Here is a 20,177-nt window from a genome sequence, read left to right as displayed (position 1 = left end):
GGGATGAAGACTTCCACATTATTGAGGTGGCCCAAGTAAACTGTGGCTAGTGGTGCCGCCTGTGTGCGTGGAGTGCGGAATTCGGTTCTGTTGTTTCTATGGCTTTGGTTTCAGACGATTGATTTTGGGGAGGGGGGGGGTTGTCAGAACATTTGTGCGGACGGATTAGGAACGGTGGTTCAACAGAGAGACAAAACTTGTTTGGGAACAGGTTGTGTGGCAAAAGTGACGCTAAACAATTTCATGCGCCGTCCGCTTCCAGTCACCGCCGATTGGACTGCACGCTTCTGATTACGCAACAAAAGCATGACAATGTGGGGGGGGGGGGGGGGGGTGGCAATATAATTGACGTTCGTGTCTGTGATGGAAATGTAAATTATACTGTACAAACAATAATACTGGTAGGAACCTCCTGGTTACACCAGCCCACAGGGGATTATTCTGTCCGTCCGTCTTGCATCCAAAAATGAGAGGGGTGGGGCTGGGTGGAGAAGGGAGGGTGGGGAGGGGTTGGGTGGGGAGGGTGGGGAGGGGTGGGGCTGGGTGGGGTGGGGCTGGGTGGGGCAGTGTGGGGAGGGGCTGGTCACCCCGTGGTGCCCTTAAACGTTTAACCTACTCACGCCGGCTTGTGCCCGCCCTCAGTCGGCCATATTTGCGGAATACACCACGCCGCCGTTGACCCTGGCCATTGACCAAGCAACCCAAGCAGGAATGTGTTAATGCCCACAAGCTGCGAAGTCAGAGCATCTCCCTGCTCACAGAGCGTGGAGCAGTCTCATCACCTCCATTGATCTCCATGGGTTCAGTTTCAAAATCTTCAAGAGTCTTTTTACCAGGTAGGGCCCACTGAGCTACGTAGCTATTTTTAAGAAGCGACCTGACCACAAATGATAGCTCAATGAAGTGGCTTATCATCATGTGGAAATTTATAGCAGCCAAATACTCGAAACGCACATTTTGAAATTTGGAAGGAATAACCAGAAGACCCAGTGAAAAATCCACGCGATCACGGGGAGAACATGAAAACTCCAAGTATACAGGCGTGAGAGTTGGGATCGAACCCACGACCTCCTGTATACCAGGCAAGGTAGTTAACATCTCACCAACGTGGCTCCCAATATGTTTCCAAGGTCGGAGACAGTTTCTCTTGAGGACATCTACTTTTAATGGGTGGATGCCCAGATTTGAACCCAGGAACACAGCCATGCTTGGCCCAGTGTTCTGACGCATCTAGGACATCGAGTGTTGACTTGCCAGAGTGGTACCTATTTTATTAACTTCAAAAGAATAATGGGTTGGTTCGACTTCAGACAAATATTTGACTCAAGTATTCTTATGAATCTAAAACCAAACGCTTTGTTATTTTTCCAGGTAAAGCCCACTGAGCTATATCGCTATTTTTAAGAAGCGACCTGGCCACAAATTATAGCTCAACGAAGTGGCTCATTATGTGAAAATTTATAGCAGCCAAATACTCTAAACACATGTTGGAGAAAAATGTGGAGAGAAAAATGTGGAGGGAAAAATGTGGAGAGAAAAACTGAAGGACCAGGAAAGAAATCCACATGATCACGGAAAAATCATGCAATCTCCAAATGCACAGGTGTAGTGTATAACTCGGAGACACTAACAGTAGGAGGCACTATATTGATTATGGCCTTCACAGGGACAAGAGGTAACTATGCTAGGGTCAGGACAGCGAACAGGCTGCCTGGCCAACAACACCAACGAGGTGAAGATGGTGAAGATGGTGACGAGGCCTCCAGCAGCACGACGGTTCCACTCCAAACAAAAACCCCGAACTCTCGCTCGGGGTCTTTCCTTGATACACCCAGCGTGGCCTCGCTCCGCCTTCGACACACGCCCCCCCTCTAGAACCCACCAGAAGGTTCCGGGCTTTACCACACGTACCCCCTCTGTCCCCCTTGCCTCACGTCCCTCTCTCCGGCTCATCACGTCCTGCTGGCAGACAGGGCTACTACACCTCCGATCCCCTTCTGTGTCGACAACCAGCGCTATGCGCCAGTGACCCAATTCCACGTCACTACACAGGCACCGTCAGGGTCAGGATCGAACCCGCAGACTCCTGCACACCAGGTGAGGGAGATAACATCTCGCCACCGTGGCAACCCTAACCAGTGAGACACCCGGCCAAATTTCTCACAAGCTCAGAATATTAAATGCATGATACATCAATGTGAAATATTTTTATCAAACACTGTTCGAATTTTCATCGAGTCAAGCCAGCTGGTTGGAAATGAATATGAACATGTAATTATTGTACATAGCATCTGCATGACACCAGTACAAACGCTCTTGAAAAGTGGGGAAACGTTTGACACAACAAAGACACAGCTCCTGGCAACAACCCAAAAGGCGTGAGCCATTGTCAGTGTTAGTTTACAATCTGCTATCTTAATGAAATACTGTAACACACTCAGGAGAGGGTGAATTTCCACGACCACCACCACCAAGTTTGCACACTTTTTTCCAGTCAAGTGAATGGTTATGGTTTGTTAGGGTTTCACCCATTTGGTGAGATGGGATGTGGATGGAGTAAAAGAGAGTAAATACCCACACTGCACCCCATCGCTGCAAATGATGTGCCGACACGTTACCTACTGCCGCACATTTCTCTGTGACCTCTCAATACTTTCATGCTTATGCTGGGCAATGACGCGGGGCTTTGAATGCCTTTACCCTGCAATAAACTCCCGTATGAAGGCAACTGCGTATCTTGTTTAACTCAGTGTTATTAAATGTAAAAAAAGAAGCATTCTGTATGAGGTTTGTGTTTTTCACAGAAGTGCCATCGGGTCAAGATTGGCCTAACAACGCGTGTCTTGGGCTCATGTGTTGTTTGTAAAGCATCCAGCAGCTGCCCTTGCTGCGTGGTTTTCAGTTTTACAGCTAAGCCACAGTGCAAATAAAAACACGTCCCAGCAGGATTCACATCCAAAACCAGTTACCGCAAATGGCCCCATCGGTGGTATTTAATGCTCGAGTTGAAGCTGCAAGTCAGCAAGTCCCTCGCGAAATGTTACATAACTATTGAGAGAGGAATACCATAATGCCCTCTCTCTTGGCTAAGTAAGATTTTAGCAGCTGACATAACTGACAGCGAAGAGGTCATCGCATTCAATGTCAATTGCATCCCACTACAACATACGCAGCGTCAGCTACAGCAGGAGCAGCATCATCATCAAATCCACCAGCATGTTTTCAGAGGCGGCTGAAGGCTGCTCTCATCCGTTTCGTCGGGCCTACGAGGAACGTCGGAGCCTGGACTCCGCAGAGCCCCCGAGTCGCGACTGTCTTAGCCTTTTCACGAATGTGTGCATTGCTACCGTTGACGTCATCACACCTGTCCATCGCTTCCTTCCTCATGCCAGATCCCGCAACTGTTGTTAGCTAACACCGGATCCTCCAAGGCTGGCTTTCACAACATCTCATCATCAGGCTTCAGCACTTACCCTTGGGCCTGACCTCTGCGTGCCACCACAACACCTGCGCTTCTCTACGCTGCACACCTATGAGCAAGGACGTCACCAAGAGGGTCCTCTCCGGTCGGGGTGTTTGGCAGCGGGTTTTTCTCTCTCCACATTGTTTAAACCCCCACGTTTCGTTTTCAAAAGAAGCAAGCGTTTTAATGTGGTCTCACCTGGTTGTTAAAGCCAGGTCCAGTGGAATTGTTGGTTATAGCTACCAAAAGGCTTAATTTATTCATTTAAAATATGCCCAACAATACACCCCAGCACCATTGCATCTAATGCAACAGCCAATTGTTTGGCTGCATGTACAATGCATACCATTAAGTGAATTTTTTACCTTATTGCAGCTATCGTGGCTATGAATTGAGTGTGTGCCTGCATGTGTGTGTGTATGCATGTGGATTTTAGTAGCCAAGCTATTGGTAGGGTCTCTGTTAATTTTGGTATAGCAGCCATCATTGAGAAGGTCCTGGATTTTGTTGTTGTATGTGGTTTTATCCATGATGACAGTGGCATTTCCCTTGTCGGCTGAGAGGATGACAATATCATCTCTCTTTTTTAATTCATTCATAAAATAAATAATAGTCATCCATAAAAGAGATAATCAGTGGGATGTGAATTGTCTCAAAAATATATATTCACATTTATGTAAATGTGCAGTGGGTAATTCTTTTACAGGCAGCACGCTTGACAATGGTGTCACGTCCTCATCATTAATGTCAACTTCGCCAGTCGCCCTCTTCGCCAATTTACGAAGCGATGGTGGTGGGAATTGCACCGTTACCCCTGCGCAAACCGACCCGCTGCGAGCAACCCGCCAACCTCCCACGACTGTTACAATGCCCGAGGGAAAGCATCACGTTCTGACAGTAGGAAGCTGTCAGAGGATACATGAGCATATCTACTGCCGATGTCTAAGAACAACTATGCCATTGCAGAGACACCTATCGTGTTTGTGTTTTTTTTTTGACTGCCTCATTGAAAAGTGACCGAAACGTCTAACGTGCATCCGAGCTGCACGGAGAGTTTACGGCACCATCTCACCCGTGAGTGGCCGGATCAGTCCAGCAGTGAGTTCCCTCACCACCGAGCCCATTGCAAACTGAGTCTTACCGCTTGCAATTGGCCCAGTGGTGAGGCAACTGACCACTGGGCCTTACCTGGTCAAATAAATATTGTGTAAGTTTTAGTTTAATAACAGTCAAATGAGCTAAAGCTGCAGCCCTGCAATCGTTTGCTTGTACGATTAGATGAGTTTAAATCACATCCCGATTAGATCACGTGCCATGTGAATATATTATTTGAATGTTTTTTTTTTTAAACAGAACGTTGTACTGTCACAGGAAAAAGCCACGGGTCCAGCGAAAGGTATAAGCGTTGTCACATTAAATATGTGGGAAGGGTCCAGTTAGTTGAGATTGTGCGGGCCACGCCGTTACAGTTGTGTGTGATGCCTCGCGTCGTTCCGCCGTTGCTTACGGTCAACTCAAAGATTGCCCGTTCCATCGAATATTATCAGCAAGGGCGGCGCCCGTAATAAGTGAGATGACGCACGCGTTGCCATCTTTTGCGGTGGCGCAAAAAATGTCAACTTCGTCAGTCGGCCCTCTTCGCCAATTCACGAAGTGACGGTGGTGGGAATTGCACCGTTACTTTTTTTTGCGGTGGAGCAAAAAATGGCAACGATTTCACCGCCGCTTTGACAACGTTGTCTACACGCGGCGGAGATTCAGAAGGCGGCTTGCCTTGAGAAAGACGACTTCCGAGACGAATGAGAAAACAGTGGCGCATGCATGTCGTAAAACCTACTGCTCGAGAAGCATCACGATACGCAAATGAGCACTGGCTAATGCGAAGGTAGTGGTGGATATTCCACATTCCTGTGGAAGGGACGAGTTCATCCACAGTATAAATGTATATATTTTACTGGTGATATGTAGTAAGTTCGTTTATCCAGCACAAAATTGAAAGTAACTCCCCACTCAAATGATCTTTACGAGTTATTCTGAACTAGTGGTGTAAATTATGCATTATTCGCCAAAGAATGACGAATATTACTTTTTCGCGGTTGTGCTGCCTGGCTCTCCGATGTGTTTGAGATCGTACGTGTACTGTACGGTGCTCGGCACACCGGGCCGACGTTTCAGCTTCGCGCGCCAGGAAGCTTTCTTCGGGAATCCGGCCGAAACAACTCGATCTTGCGCACAACACCGCACCGTACAATCGTAACCCATTGCCGACTTCCCACAAGCTGGCAATCCACTTCAACGAGCGCAGAGCGACAATCCACAAAAGGAATGGTCCCCTGGTTACTCTCTTCCACAACGACAGTGGGGACCGCTCCACCGCAGTGCCCGAACATCACGCGGGAGAAGGTGTGTGGGGATATCTCCTTCATAAATGGAATGGTCAGGGACTCGGCAAACTGTGAATGCGGCGAGGTGCAATCAATCAGGCGCGGATATTACTGATGGCTGTCCTGTCAGGTGGTGAGATGTTACAGCGCCTGGTATGCAGCAGGTCGTGGTTCAATCCTGACCCTGATGACGCCTGTATATTTGGAGTTTGCGGGCTCTCCAAGTGGCCGCATGGATTTTACTCTGGGTCGTCACGTCGCTTATCGATTCCCCCCCACTAATGTTGCGGACTCGATCTACCAAACTCAGTGTTCCATCTCATCCCCACAGTGTTCAACCACCACACCGGTCAAAACTCTAGAACTCCATTAAGATGGTCTCTTCGGCCCCCTACTCGCCAACTTGCTATAACATTGCTCAATTCAAGAAACGTATTGCTCGGTATGCATTACAGCGTTAACGGCGCTGTTTGTTGCTGTCCGCTCGGTCTTTTCGGGAGTCCCTGGGCCCGTGCCACTCGAGCAGCAGCTGCGTGAAACCCTTACCTCGATGCCGGCCCGGACGACCTGGTCCCCAGGAGGCTGCCGGTGCGCGTGGGCACGCTCATCTGCTGCAGCTTGGAGTTCAGCTCGTTCATGACGTTCGACTTGGCGTTGCCCGTGTCCAGGCTCCCGCCGACGACACCGCCGTTCCTGCCCATTTCCGACGGCTGCTCCCCCCACAGCTTGGACCTCCTCGGGAAGCCCGAGGCCTTTGGCGTGGCGCCGTTGGCGCCGGGGAGTGGCGGCGCGCCTGGCGACACGGGCGTGCTGGGTGTCGACGGGCCCTTCGAGTTTTGCCTCTGCGGCGGCCCCGAGAAGGGGGGCGGCGACGAGACGTTGTTCATGGTGAACCTCGCCGGCTTGTTGGTGATCTGTGAGCGCGCGTGCTGCTGTTGCCGGTGGTGCTCCTTGTGCCCATCAGCAGCCTCCCCGCCCTCGGAGGAGACGGTGGAGACGTTGGACGCTGTCGAGACGATGCTCGTCGTCTCGCTGCTGCTCCTGCTGTCCATCTCCTCGAGGCCCGAGTCCGCGCTCGCGTCCACCGAGTCCGAGTGGCTCGCGGCGCCGGCTGCCGCGGCCGTGCCCCTCATGGGCATCTGCATCATGCTCGCCAGGATGCGCTCGTAGGGGCTCATGGAGGCCGCGGGCTTCACCGTCCTCGTGTTCCTACGCTCGGGGTCGTTGGGTTTGGTCGACCGCAGCTTGATCTTCTCCAGCACCTGGTCGCCCATCTGCTCGTCGGAGCTCTCGAAGCTGTTGCAGAACTGCAGGGGCGGCGGCAGCGGGTCCGAGAACACGAAGTCGTCCTCGCCCTCCACGCTCTGCGCCTTCTGGATCGCGTGCCCCGGGGTCGCCGCCCCCGCCCCCGCAGCGGCGGCCGCCAACGCGCCGTCCGGCGGCGGATTCGGCGGCAGCGGCGGGATGGCGCTCGGGGGCTTGAGGTTCGAGGCCTCGTCCCCCGACTCCCTCTCGCCGTTGGCGACGTGGACCGCGGCGGCAGAGGAAGGGCCGTCGCCGGTCACGCTCCCGTCGACCTCGCTCCTCGACGCGCGATCGCCGGGGCGGCGCGACGACTGGCGGTTCATCGCCCGCTGCCGCGCCGCCAGAATCAACGCCATGGGCGACGTCGGCTGCAGCGCCTCGCCGGACAAAGGGTGCACGCTGCCCGCCGCCTCGCGGCCCGGGGCCATGTCGGCGCGGGGGGACTCGCTCAGGGCCGTCGGGCCGGCGGGCGGCGGCACTGTGAGCAGCGGCGACGGCGGCTCTTCCGCCCCGCCCGCCGCCTCGCCTCCCCGTCCCGTGGGCACCGGCGCCGCCATCGACTTGCGCTTCTCCTCCAGCCGCCGCTCGCGATCGCGCACCGCGCCGGCGATGGCGGCGGCGAAGGGCCCCTTCGCGTCGCCGCCGCCACCCTTCCCGCCTCCGCCAGCGTCGCCCGCTTCCGCGGACATCCCCTCGTACTCCACGCTGCTCGTGAGGCTCGCGTCGCCGCTGCTGCTCGTCGACGGCTCCTTGATGACGATGGACGGGATGGCGCCGGGGGCCGAGGCGCCGGGGCCCGCGGAGGCGAGCGCCGCCGCCTTCTCGGGGCTGCTCTCCACGTTGCCCTGCTTGATGAGCGTCCCCTTGCGCCGCAGCGGCTTCTTGGGGGCCCTGGCGTGCGCGACGTCGGGCTTCTCGCCGTCCCCGGGGCTCGCCGGCTCGCGGTCCCGCGGGACGGCGCCCCTGGCGGTGCCGTTGGACGGCGCGAGGTGGCCGCCCGCCGCCGCCGTCTCCCCGTTGGGCCTGAAGGTGGAGTGGGCCGCGCCGAACGCCGGGAGGACGGGGCTCGGCGGGGCGGGCGGCGCGTACGACGGCGGCGGTGGCGGCGGCTGGTCGTCGTCGTCGTCGCCACTGGCGTCGCTGGCGTCGCCGTAGTCGGCCGGGGGGAGGGGCGGAGGGGCCATGCTGGGGGGCGGGGGGATTTCGGCCATGTCGACGACGTCCCCGAGGTCGTTCTCGTGGTAGTCGTTCAGCTCCTGCATGGAGTAGGCGAACTTCATCGGCGGCTCCGCATACTTGCCGTTCTCCTGCGTGTCTGCTGGGGAAACGGGCGAAGTTGACGGGGTTGGTGAGACAACGAGAGATCCTTTAGGCGGGGTGGCGGCGGCGAGGTTCACATACCGTGCAGTGAGTCTGGCGAGCTCATTTCTAGCGCTGGCACCAAGAGGTGAGCGATATCCAAACTGGTCCTGGGTGACCCCTACACACACAGCCAGTGACCAGTGCTAACAAAGGAGAGTAAAAAAATCCACGTGACAAACAGGGCACGGGGGAGGCCTTCATCTAGCAGTGGATTATGCTATTGTCACAATATCGACAATTACGACAGCGTTAGCCTGCTGGACGGTATTGCGGACAGAGCATTCGACTTCACCTTGTGAAGGTTTGTAAATTCTAAATAGGGTCAAGGTGCTACTCAGCCCATCATCCCTACTGGGTCTATAAACTAGGTATAACTTTACCCGAAGTCAACAACGATCGACCGTTCGCGGAAAGATAATACATTGTTTTATTAGACATATTCAAAAGAGTTTTATAAATCTGCTCCAAGATACAACACGAGGTATGGCATCGGACCCGTCACGGTGTCTTCCCATGACCGTAACTCCTCCTGACACATAACGGCGGTGGCCCTGAACCGAGTTGAAAGGCAGCGAAAGGGGGGCGGCACTAACCGGGCGCCTTGTACATCCCCGTGGGGTGAGAGACCGGGGGTTTCTTGGGGGTCCCAGGCACGGACGGAGTTGCCACGGGAATGGCCTGGCGTTCAAACAGCGACTGCGCAGTGGGGGAGACAGTGGGGGAGCAGAATCAGAATATTTATTTACACTGGAGGAATCCGATGAGCTATAAAGCTCTTTTTCGCAGATGCCCAGTCGGGGCGGGCAAGAACATTACAACGGCAAACAATACAAAAAACATTATAGCAGCGGCGGGGGGAGCGGCGGGGGGAGCAGTCGGAGGAGCAGTGGGGGGAACGGTGGGTGGAGCAGTGAGGGGGGGCAGTGGGGGGAGTGGTGGGGCGAGGGGGGCAAGCGGTAGTGGAGCAGGGGGAAGTGGTGGGGGAAGGGTAGCTTAATTTATGTATGTGTTTATTCCTGACATGCTCATCAAGGTGAGGATGTGGTTAGATGCTCACCACCCAGAATGGCGATTTAAACAATGGCCAAGTTTTTTATTTGGTCCCCCTACCCACCCCAACCAGCACCCTCCCCACCTCTGTCCATCCCGCGGTATAAATGGCCGGATAGTTGATCGGCAGGCCACGTTTGGCGGGGTAAAGTGTGCGTCACCCCGTGTGTTTCTCAAGACACCTGGCCACCAAGGAAGAGTAGGCCTAGTGCTCCCTCTCGTCGTGGAGGCCCCTTACCCAGCAGTGGGATGAGCGGGCAGTTTCAGGGCTGCGCCTTGCACGCAGCTGTCCAGAGGAGAACTCTGGGGGGCACTGACGTCACTGCCAGGGCCGTGATGCACGGCGCTACACAGTCCACTACCTCCTGGACAACAACGTTTTGCTCCGCTGTCCTACACCTTGACATTTTTCGAAACCTACACTTTATTAATAGACGTGTTTTCTCCCACGGCTCTCGCCCGGTTTAATTCCTGATTGATTGGGTTGACTTACGATTTTTATTTTGTTCTCATTAACATGGAAATGTATCTGTGGCCTTGAAACAGACTGAAGCGTCCGTGCGTGGTGCTGGCCACACCACCACCCTCGTGCACTTATGCCGGACTTCATAGAAGCTCGTGAACAGAGTGTGTGCCACTTGTGTTCATTCGCATGTGCTTGTGTGTGAGTGCGTTAGATTTTCGACACTTCACGTGGCTTCAAAGTGCATATAGCCTGGCACAAGCGCCGTGGTGATGTCACCACCACGTCCAAAAACAACAAAAAACTACTACGGGTGGCAACGGGGAATGTTCGAACTGCTCACTACGGAAGAGAGGCTGCCACTCCTCTGTCGGGAGCTGGACCGGTACCGCTTGGATTTCTGTGGTATTCAGGAAGTCCGGTGGACCAGCTATGGCTCCTGCCACCATGAGGGGTGGACAGTCCTCTACTCGGGGCAGGAGACTGCCAAACAACAGAGAGTGGCTCTTCTTCTGAACAAAAGAATGAAGGTGGTGTGGGAGTGTGGTGGAGAGGTGTGGGAAGCTGTAAGCCCCAGAGGCGAGGAGTGGTGGTCGTCATTACTCATGCCCCCACTGAAGACGAACATCCATGGAGGGATGCAGGCAAGGCTGATGAGTTAGATGCCTTCTATGACCTCCTGTCACAGGTGCTAGCTAAAGTAGCCCCTAGGGATAGAGTCATCTTGTTGGGTGACTTCAATTCCCGAGTTGGTCATGATGCTGGCACCTGGTCTGGAGTGATTGGAAGGCATGGGCCAGATCAGCTCAATAACAACGGCCAGAGGCTGCTAGATTTTTGTGCAGCCCATGGGCTTGTAATTACCAACGTGCTGTTCCAGCATCGGCGCATCCACACAACATCATGGATGCATGCCGGGTCCAAGCAAGAACATCTGCTGGACTACATAGTGACAGAACAGCGGATGCGGGCCCATGTCCTTGACACCAGGACCTACCGTGGAACTGATCTGCCCACTGATCATCGACTTGTCATCTGTAAGATGCGCCTGCCATTCTTCCACTCTGGTGGTGGGTGTACACCCAGGACCCCAGTAAAACCCATAGTGGCATTGTCTCAGCTAGCTGATGAAAGTTGCAAGCAAGAATTGCATCATCGCTTGCGGCTGGGGTTGGCATCGTCCCCCACTCCTCCTGATATCGAGGCAGAGGAGCGATGCTCGCAACAACGAGCGGAGTGCCGGGTGGCTAAAGCACAGCAAGTTGGCACAGTAGGGGGCACAGGTGGTCCATCAGCCAGTCATCTCAGTCAGTCGACCCGTGGCACCTGGGTCTGCGCCGTTACCTCCTGCCAGCGGCCGTTCGACACTATACGTGGCCTCAACGTGCACATAGCCTGGCACAAGCGTCGTGGTGACGTCACCGCCACTTAGTGGCGAATGGCGGTTGTTGTTGGAGTGTGTGTGTGTGTGCTTGCGTACGTGTGAGCGAGTGCGCCGCCACACCTTGAGCTCCTCGTTTATGAAGTGGCGGCTCGTGGGCCTCTGCTTGACGGTGGCAGCGCGCGAGTCGGCCTGCGCCGCAGCGTCCCCCAGGGGCTTGTCCGCGTTTGCCAGAATCTCGTCCAGCTTCTCTGCACGCGGCAATCGGCGGGGGCCAGGGGAACGATTAGAATCCATCAACATCATCGTCGCTTGATGTATAAACCGCACCCGAGGCACCCCACCCACCCCCTCCCCCGGGTGGCAGCTGTCCCTGTGAGGCACAAGGTGAACGCAGCACCAACCGGCAAGTTGGCATTCGTCTGCCGGTTCGGGGGGGGGGGGGGGGGGCGATGATGGATGTTGCCCTGTGGCTTCCCACTTAAGTAATGTGCAAGTAATGTATGGTCACATGACCTTTAACTTGCACTGCAATGCAGACGGCATGTTTTTTATTTTATGGCTAATACAGATGGAGTATTGACCAGGGTGGCCGCCGGGGTTTGAACCGAAAATCCCTGCTACAGTCACCTAATGTGGTAACAAATTGAGGGGATGGTTAGTCAAGGAAACTTAATCTTCACTTTTCCATACGCATATAGTGGCACCCTAATACATACCATAGGATCTCAATATATCAGAAAACAGGTGAAATATGGAAATTTGACATATTTTACATATTAACATTATAGTTCTGTGACCATGACAACAGCTGTAAAGAATTTCTGGCACAAATTATTTCTTATTATATTTTACTAAAAACAACAATGATGATATATGGTATCAATGATTTAATAATGATGAATATGTAAAGATGTATTAATTTACTGGAACACTCTTACGCAGCATTAATCATAAACATTTACAATAACGATGAGGCTAATTTGATGTGAGCAATTTGCGTTTCCTACACTCTGCCAATTTCCAGAACCGCAGCTTTCAAGGATTTTTTTGGAAGCTGGAGTGTTTACATACATCCACGATCCAACGATTGCTCGACTGGCATCCTGTGAAGCTACATTGCTTATTTAAGTCCCTTTTAGTTTTTAAAGAGACACACACATTTCAACCCACATAAGGTAATTAGGCTAAACTTAGCCACAGCAAACATGAATTCCATCAAAAAATCATTTAGTCTGAACCCCCAAGTGGTAACCACAGTTTGCAAATCTTTGGAAAATATCAGCAAAAACACATATAATCGCTGGTTTTCAACATGTCTTTCCCACGCTTTAACGGAGATCGTAAAAAAGAAAAATAAACCTGCTGGATCTTGACACGTTTATGACACGTAGTTTTACAGTCCACACGTGTTTTGCGGCGAGGATGTAAACACATTCTTGGGTCTTTCGGTAAAGTCACATAGATAGATCGCAACACAAGCGACTGCTTGTGTTGCGATCGAAACGTCGTAGTTTTTTTTTATTCTTTGTTATTTTCTTTGAACCTATCTACGTGACTTTACCGAAAGACCCAATAATATGAATTCCTGCAGTCACGGAAGCTTTGAGTCAAGATGTAAACACATTTTAAAAGAGGGGGGAGCATTTCAAGTGACGAAGAAGGGCAGTTTCTGTAAAACGTTGAAGTAAAAATGGATTGATAACTAATATTCTGCCATGTGGCCAGTTGTCCGATTGAAAAAGTTGTGAATAAGCAGCTTCTGGCAACATGCAAAATCAAAACTTTGAGCCTGAGCCATTTTTTGAAAGGTCGTGATCAAGATGTCATCACAGCCACCACAGCTGATGGAACCACATCTTGAGGTCACTTCCTTCTGCCAGATCCTGCAATCCTGGAGCTCAAAGGCCCTCTTACCGCTCTGGCCTCATCTCATGTCCTGGTGTGTGATGCCCACCCACGAGTGTACACTCCCCACCAAAGACTGTCTCTGTTTCAGCATGCCAGATGCTGTTGATTACCTAGAGAAGCCGACCTAAAATTAGTAGTTTGCATTTAATTTGTCCCCTGAGAACGTCACTTTACATGTTTAGAACGCTAAGTGGTCCATAACTTCCCACACACCTAATGGAGTCGAAATTAAATGGCAAAAAAACAAAACGTTGGGGGAGTCAATTATAGGGCGCATAATCGTTTCTTTGGTTCCAAAGTCAATTTCTTTCAAGTGGCATTGCTCTGCTCTCGGTAGAGAGATTTCAGCAATGCACCGTGATGTATTCACGTAGTGCCCGATTAGCACGGTTGGCTACGTACCAAGCGGAACAAGTTCAATGTGCATACACGCAGCCTCCACTAACTATATATATAAATTATAGAGTGCGTATGCGTGGATTTGGATATAATTGCGGTGTATGTAATTAACACACGCATTGCCGAAGCTATTAGGGTTATCGTAGAAGAAAGGCGTGTTCGTTTTTGTTGTTGTTGTTGTTGTTTGGAAAATTTCTCCGCACGGACGGTGAAGCGTTAAGAGTGGCGGTGTGACTTTTGAACCGACACCGCCAATAGATGCAAATTTAGCCATCGGTGAAATTCATGTAAAGGAATAGCTGCTTGGTGGGGCCCACGATAAGTGAACTTGTAAACAAACACAAAATGCTCTACAGGTACTAACATATACATATATTTGGACGCACTGGCGGTACGCTGGTGCAACATAACACACCGGTCCTTATACAACAGTAAAAATAATAACAAGCAAATCTGTTTATCGGTCTTTAATTAACCATTCTAAAGTTTTATTCAGCCTACTGTGACCTGTTAAAAAAAGGTCAACATTGACCATCCGGGGCATGCCATTTTTTTTCGGGCTGACCAGGAGGGCGAGCATCTCGAGTAATAGCAGCAGCAGCAGCAGCTTTCTTGCGCGTCCTTTATGCAAGAAAGCCAATCGTCATCAGGCTAGGTGCTATACGGCAACAGACTGTGAAGCTTCGTGTTCGGCCGCTCATAACATTTGTCTACACACTGCTTCGACATCATGAGAACCGATTTTGAGGCACCCCGCAAGATTTTCTGACCAAGGGTTGCGAATTGTGGGAAAATAAAGAATTATTCGTAAAAATTTGCTTTTTTTATACCGCGCACCCGTGCATCGTCAATATGTTCATATACATTTAGAGAACGTGCGTTTGTACAGGGCCATTCGTACAATGCACTCTAGGATAAAGGCCCTCGTCATCCTTATGTTGAAATCGAAACGTCGTAATTTTTGCATATTCTCTTTGAACCTATCTACGTGACTTTACCGAAAAACCAAAATAATATAGCTAAACCCTGCTTCCCTTCCGAGACCTGAAAAGATTGGACCCTGTTTCCAGTTATTTCGACATGGGGGCATAGGGCATTTAACCAACTACTGTTACTCATGCAGATAAAAAATTTGTACAAAACAATTTAGCGACAGGGAAGTAAATACATATTTAAGAACAGCCACTGTTTTGCCAATAAGTTGCAGTGATGTCACCATGACCCTTGTGCCAGGCTGGGTGCGCTTTGAAGCCATGTGAAGTATCGAAAGCATGTTGACAGGTCACGGGACAGACCCATGTGCCATGGCTTGACTGAGACGACTGGCAGATGCACAACCTATTATGCCAACACAACAACTAAGTGGTGGTGACATCACCACGGCACTTGTGCCAAGCCAGGTCCACATACACGCAGCATATTAATGTGCACATGCAGGTGTGCAATTACTATGTATTCAAAATATACCATACCATCTGAAGTATGTACTGACATTATTGCAACACTACAAATAGCAAATCTCTCTGGATGACACCATGGGTAGAGCTCTGAAATTTTGCAATCGGAAGGTCAAGGGTTCAAATCCCAGTTCGGTGTCGTCTGAGCCACTCATCATCCCCCTGGGGTGGTGGGTTAAATGGGTACACATTTGTGGGAAGTCAATAGTGGCAGCTGTCTTTTGGGAAAGTTAACATCGACCACGGGATTTGACATTTCCACAACTTGCTCCGAGTACCACGCAAGTTTGAGAAGGAACACACATTGGCGCTTGCCGATTACAAACACGCCGTACCTCCGATTAGCACGGTTGGATACGTGTGGTGCGAAAGAAGTTCAACGTACGTACACACAAAACAATGGCAAAAGGACAAAAATCCCCTGTATATCCTTCAGCAGACTTGTTGGGGAAAGTGCTGTTAGCGAGCACCTATGAGGGCGGCCAGCACCACGTCCAGCCAGCTTCGCCTACCCAGTGTTGATGTTTACACACAACACCAGGTACTTATGTAAGTCAGGCTGAGTCTACAGTAAACAGAACCCTAACGTATCCTGTGAAACGTGAGCGAAGATCTGCAGTTGAATAATTATTAAATATTATTGTGATTAGGGGCCATCCATCCATTTAGTAGGTACGCAAAATATCTGTCGAAACTTTACCCCTCCCCCCGTCCCTGTTCGCACGCGTACTTTTTACCCCCCCCCCCCCCCCCCCAAATTCTATAGAACGGCCGATATTTAATCCACGCAGAAATTACCAAGGATTAATAATATGAATGTGTTTAAGAAAACAGATAGTCCACCGCCGGACTATCTAACTCATTTGAAGGCCAATGTCGACAAATTATTATCGAGGCTTCACCCCCGTCCCCCCCCCCCCCGTTTCCTCGGCGTACATTTTCAGTAGACCCCCATACGCAAGCGTACGCATTTGGGTTAACCCCCTCCATGCGCACGTACTAAATGGATGGCCCCTTACTGTACTGATAAAAACCTTGCACGCGTCTTAGGTTACCACGGTGTTCTGTTGCCGATGAAGGGAAAATGCGTCGCGACGGCAACGCGATGTCGCTGCAATGGTTGCAGATGTCAGCAACCCCACAACACTGTCACAGAATCCCGGGATCGCGTATCTGCCGCGCGTTGTTCGACACCATGTCCGACGTTTCCCCCACCGTCCCGCCACGTGCCGGGAGCCTCTGCAAGTCGCCGAGGAAGCTCCAAGCGCGTGGAGCGAAACGTCGGACATTGTGCCGAACGACACGCGGTTCACGACCTGGAAAAAGCTGTACGGCAGCACAACCGTGAAAACTTCTACAATCTTGAGTTAATGATAATCATAAATTCCTCGGAAGCACGAAGAGGAGCCGCAGACAAACAGAAGGGCAGCCACACAATGGACCGGCCCCAACAAATGCCCAAGCTCTGCAGCCCTCTTTATATTAAAGTGTTATTGGCCGGTAATGAGCGTTCACTTGTGTGCAAGGGTCGGGGTCAATGGCACTGTGACGAACTGGGATTGACATCGCACACCATGCACGAAACTGTTCCGGTCCTTCGCTAGGTCAACTCAGCCCTAGATTATTACTTGAAAGTGTGTGAATATCAGGGAAAGGTAGAGAGAAGAAAGGAGGTTGGGTGTGGTGCTGGTCATGTCTGCCTTAAATAGGTGCTCGCTAATGGCACTTGTCACTGATCTATATGTTTGGGTGTGGTGTCTGTGTGTGCAAGTGGGGCCTGGCTATACACGGAGAGCGTTACATTACGTTACCTTGGCACTGTACAAACACGCGAATTAAACAACGCTTTGTGGCTTCTATTATAAAAGAAAGGATGTACGGGAAGAGCTATTGGGCACATTAAGCTCTACTCTGGGCCCAAACTTGAGCACCCAGATCTCCACGGGAAAAGTAAGTCAACTGCTGGCGCAACAGATGCAAATTCGGCAAACTTCCTCGCTCCGACAGTTGCAGCGTGGGGGCATTAAATCTACAACTGAAGCGACCGGTGTGTTCTTTTAGAGATATTTAAAACTTCATGAGGTCGTAAATATGCGTACCAGACTAAACTGGAAGAGGCTGCTGGCGCACCTGCTTTGCCGAACACCTGCACTTTGCGGAGCGCTGTTACCTGCAACGCCCGAATAAAGATCAGCGGTGAGATCTGCCACCAGCCTGTCGTAACTCGACGCCGGGGGGATGCAACAGGGCTCTCCCTGCGTAACGAACGACGTATTAACGTTGCGCATTCAATCTGGCGCATTTACACGCAAACTCCGGTCGTCCTCACAGCAGCCTTTCGCTGGCTATCGGATAAAGATGGTTGCTGTATATGCGCGCGTTCAGATACGCTTCTGCGGCCGTCTGGAACGCTCTTCCGTCCGATATTAGGAAGCCACTGGAGCTGTTAAATCTATATTGGAAACACATTTGTTTTGAACAGATTTTTTTCCGTTTAGTTTGTTGTCTTTCCCCCGTACCTCCGATTACCACGGTTGGCTACGTAAACTGCGAAATAAGTTCAACGTAGAATGCAATCTCGCGCACCTGTGCGCTTACAAACGTTCCTTTGCAGGGCAGGACGCAGGTGGCACATTTGTGCTTTAAGTTACCTACACCACCGTGCGAATTTTGTGCTGCTGACAGGCACATCATTTACATTGCCTCCACTGTGCGTGTCTGTGCACTGCGACTGTGTATAATTTCGTGTGGGGAGCGTTAGTGAAGCGGAGAGCGTGCGCTGTGCTACGAACCCGGCCACCCGAGTTCAATTCCCGCTCACGGCCACCGACACCAGTGACGACTATCTCAAGTAATCCTGAGCCTCCTCTAGGTCGACTCAGCCTCAAATGAGTACCTGGTGTGCTGTGTAAACATCGCCACTTGGGAGACAAAGGCAGCCGGGCGTGGTGCTGGCCACCCACCCCTTTGGGTGCCAGGCAAATTTTGTAGGATTTACCAAGTAGCTGCAGCTATTGTAAAGCTGACATTAAAGACCCAGACAGCAGTAAAATTTGCACCACTGGCCAGTAGCAATGGAAAACGCCTCATATTCGTTTGAGCCAGGCGACACTTTTGACATTCGTTAATTGATAGTTTGATTTTTTGTTGAACGCTTGCCCGACTCATCTCACTTGTGTGCCAGAATGAGTGACATTTTCCCATTAAACTTCTGTTGTCTAGCCATTTGGCTACATGCCTCGGGGTTTGTAGCCGCTGTGCCGAGATAACGGCTGAATGGATATCAGAATGTAAAGCAAGACTGTTTAATGTGAGTGTGGAAATTTAGGTTTGATCACTGCTGGCTGCTGAAATTCTAAACCAGACCCATACGGTTATTGAATGGGGCGATGATTTTATCATCGTGCGATTTTAAAATGCGTTAACACGACTGCTCTGGGTGATTGATAATTATAAATCTCGGTTACATATGTGGCATCAATGAATGACATTACGCAACTTTTTTTAAAAGATGTTAATTTTACAAAGTGCTTTTCATTTTTTATCGTGCCGACAGTCGCATTTGAATTTTAAGTCAATGAGTAAAAATGGACAAATCTTTTACAGATATACACATTGTAATATTTTAGGCATGATGATTACCAAACGTATTCGCCGCATTGGTACCAGTCTATCCACCAATGGCAAAGCAGTAGCGGCACAGTGGTTTGTCTACTGCACTGTTAGCCTGGTGACCCGAGACTGGTTCCTGGCCAGGAAGAGGAATTTAACTTTGGTTATTGGGATAATAGCACATTGTGTGAACCACTTGACCAAGCCTCCCCTACCAAGCAAAGTCACACGGCGACACCAAAGGCAATGATCCCCCGTGTAGCCCACATACGCTGTTGCGGCAAGCACCGTCAATAAGGTGCCTATTAAAGCTGGTATTAAGCAACAAGGAACTGGGGTATGGCCAGCATCATGCCAGGCCACCTTTGTCTCCCCTGTGCGTACGTGTGCACACCCACACTAATACGGCCGATTCAACCTACGGAGAGGCCCAGGATCGGTTCTAATATGACACGCCACTGATGTTAGCCATAGCTGGGAATTGAACACAGGTTTCTGGGTTCAAAGTAGTTCACTAACCAACTAAACGACGGATCTACAAACCGACACCAAAGACAAAGATCCCCCATACAGCCTTTACGGACTGTTGGGGCAAGTGCTGTTTGCCAGCACCTATGAAGACCGGCAAGGCACACGAGGGGCTGGGTGGCCAGCATCACGCCCGGATGCCTTTGTCTCCCCAGTGGCGATGTTTACACACCGCACCAGGTACTCATTTGAGGCCGAGTCATCCTAGGGGAGACAAATACACCTAACACACACGCAAATACACACATACCACTAGCGAAAGCGCACACAAAGGTTTCGGAGGCATCAAGTCAAACCTGCGCAGCGGCTGTGAGCACTAAAACATGACGGAAAATTGCATTATTCTGTTTTTCAGGTGGAGCCGCATTCCTGCAGCGGGTTTCATAGCCAGAAGCGCGCGTGACACGCAGGGTCTGGCTTTTTTCGTTGCTTCTTTGTGGCGTGGCCAGGCACACAGGGCCTGGGCACAATGCACCTCGTGGTATTATCTGCGTGCAGAGCGGGGAACACACAGACGGGTGGCCTTGTCTGGGCTGGAAGAGAGCGTTCCTCCGTTCAAAGAGAGAAATAGGCGCTTTATCCCTGCCTGGGACACGCGATCCGCTGGCGACAAAAGAGAGGCCCGAAACATAAATTTGATACCTTTAAATAATACACCTCTCCTCCATCCCTCAAATAACCTTGACGTTTGTGTTTCGAAAACAGAGGGTCTCTCTCTTTGTGCCGTGAGACATGTCACCGAAGACGTATCATTGGAAGGTTAAATTAAATATTTGTTTAATTGCCCCCCCCCCCCCCACGTTGCACTGTACAATGTGTCGTGTGCCATTTAAACATCATATATGCACGCGTGTGTTTAAAC

At 51.1% G+C, this 20,177-nt stretch overlaps 1 protein-coding gene across 4 annotated transcripts in view; it reads right to left on the bottom strand.

The window, feature by feature from the left end:
* Positions 1 to 20,177, bottom strand: part of LOC133351440 (SH3 and multiple ankyrin repeat domains protein 3-like) — a 631,852-nt gene that overhangs the window by 10,912 nt on the left and 600,763 nt on the right. For 3 of the 4 annotated variants that reach the window (XM_061566657.1, XM_061566656.1, XM_061566654.1), the window contains 3 exons: positions 11,532 to 11,659; positions 9,108 to 9,210; positions 6,394 to 8,470 (listed from right to left, as the gene is read on the bottom strand). In XM_061566657.1, coding sequence (XP_061422641.1) covers positions 6,394 to 8,470; positions 9,108 to 9,210; positions 11,532 to 11,659 — 2,308 coding nt within the window. The remainder of the gene's footprint in view (positions 1 to 6,393; positions 8,471 to 9,107; positions 9,211 to 11,531; positions 11,660 to 20,177) is intronic. The other variant, XM_061566655.1, reaches the window with a different exon arrangement.

Source organism: Lethenteron reissneri, chromosome 37 (genome assembly GCF_015708825.2).
Source record: "Lethenteron reissneri isolate LAM-NWPU_2019-01 chromosome 37, ASM1570882v1, whole genome shotgun sequence".
Classification (NCBI taxonomy): Eukaryota; Metazoa; Chordata; class Hyperoartia; order Petromyzontiformes; family Petromyzontidae; genus Lethenteron; species Lethenteron reissneri.
This window is presented reverse-complemented; position numbering and strand designations above follow the sequence as displayed.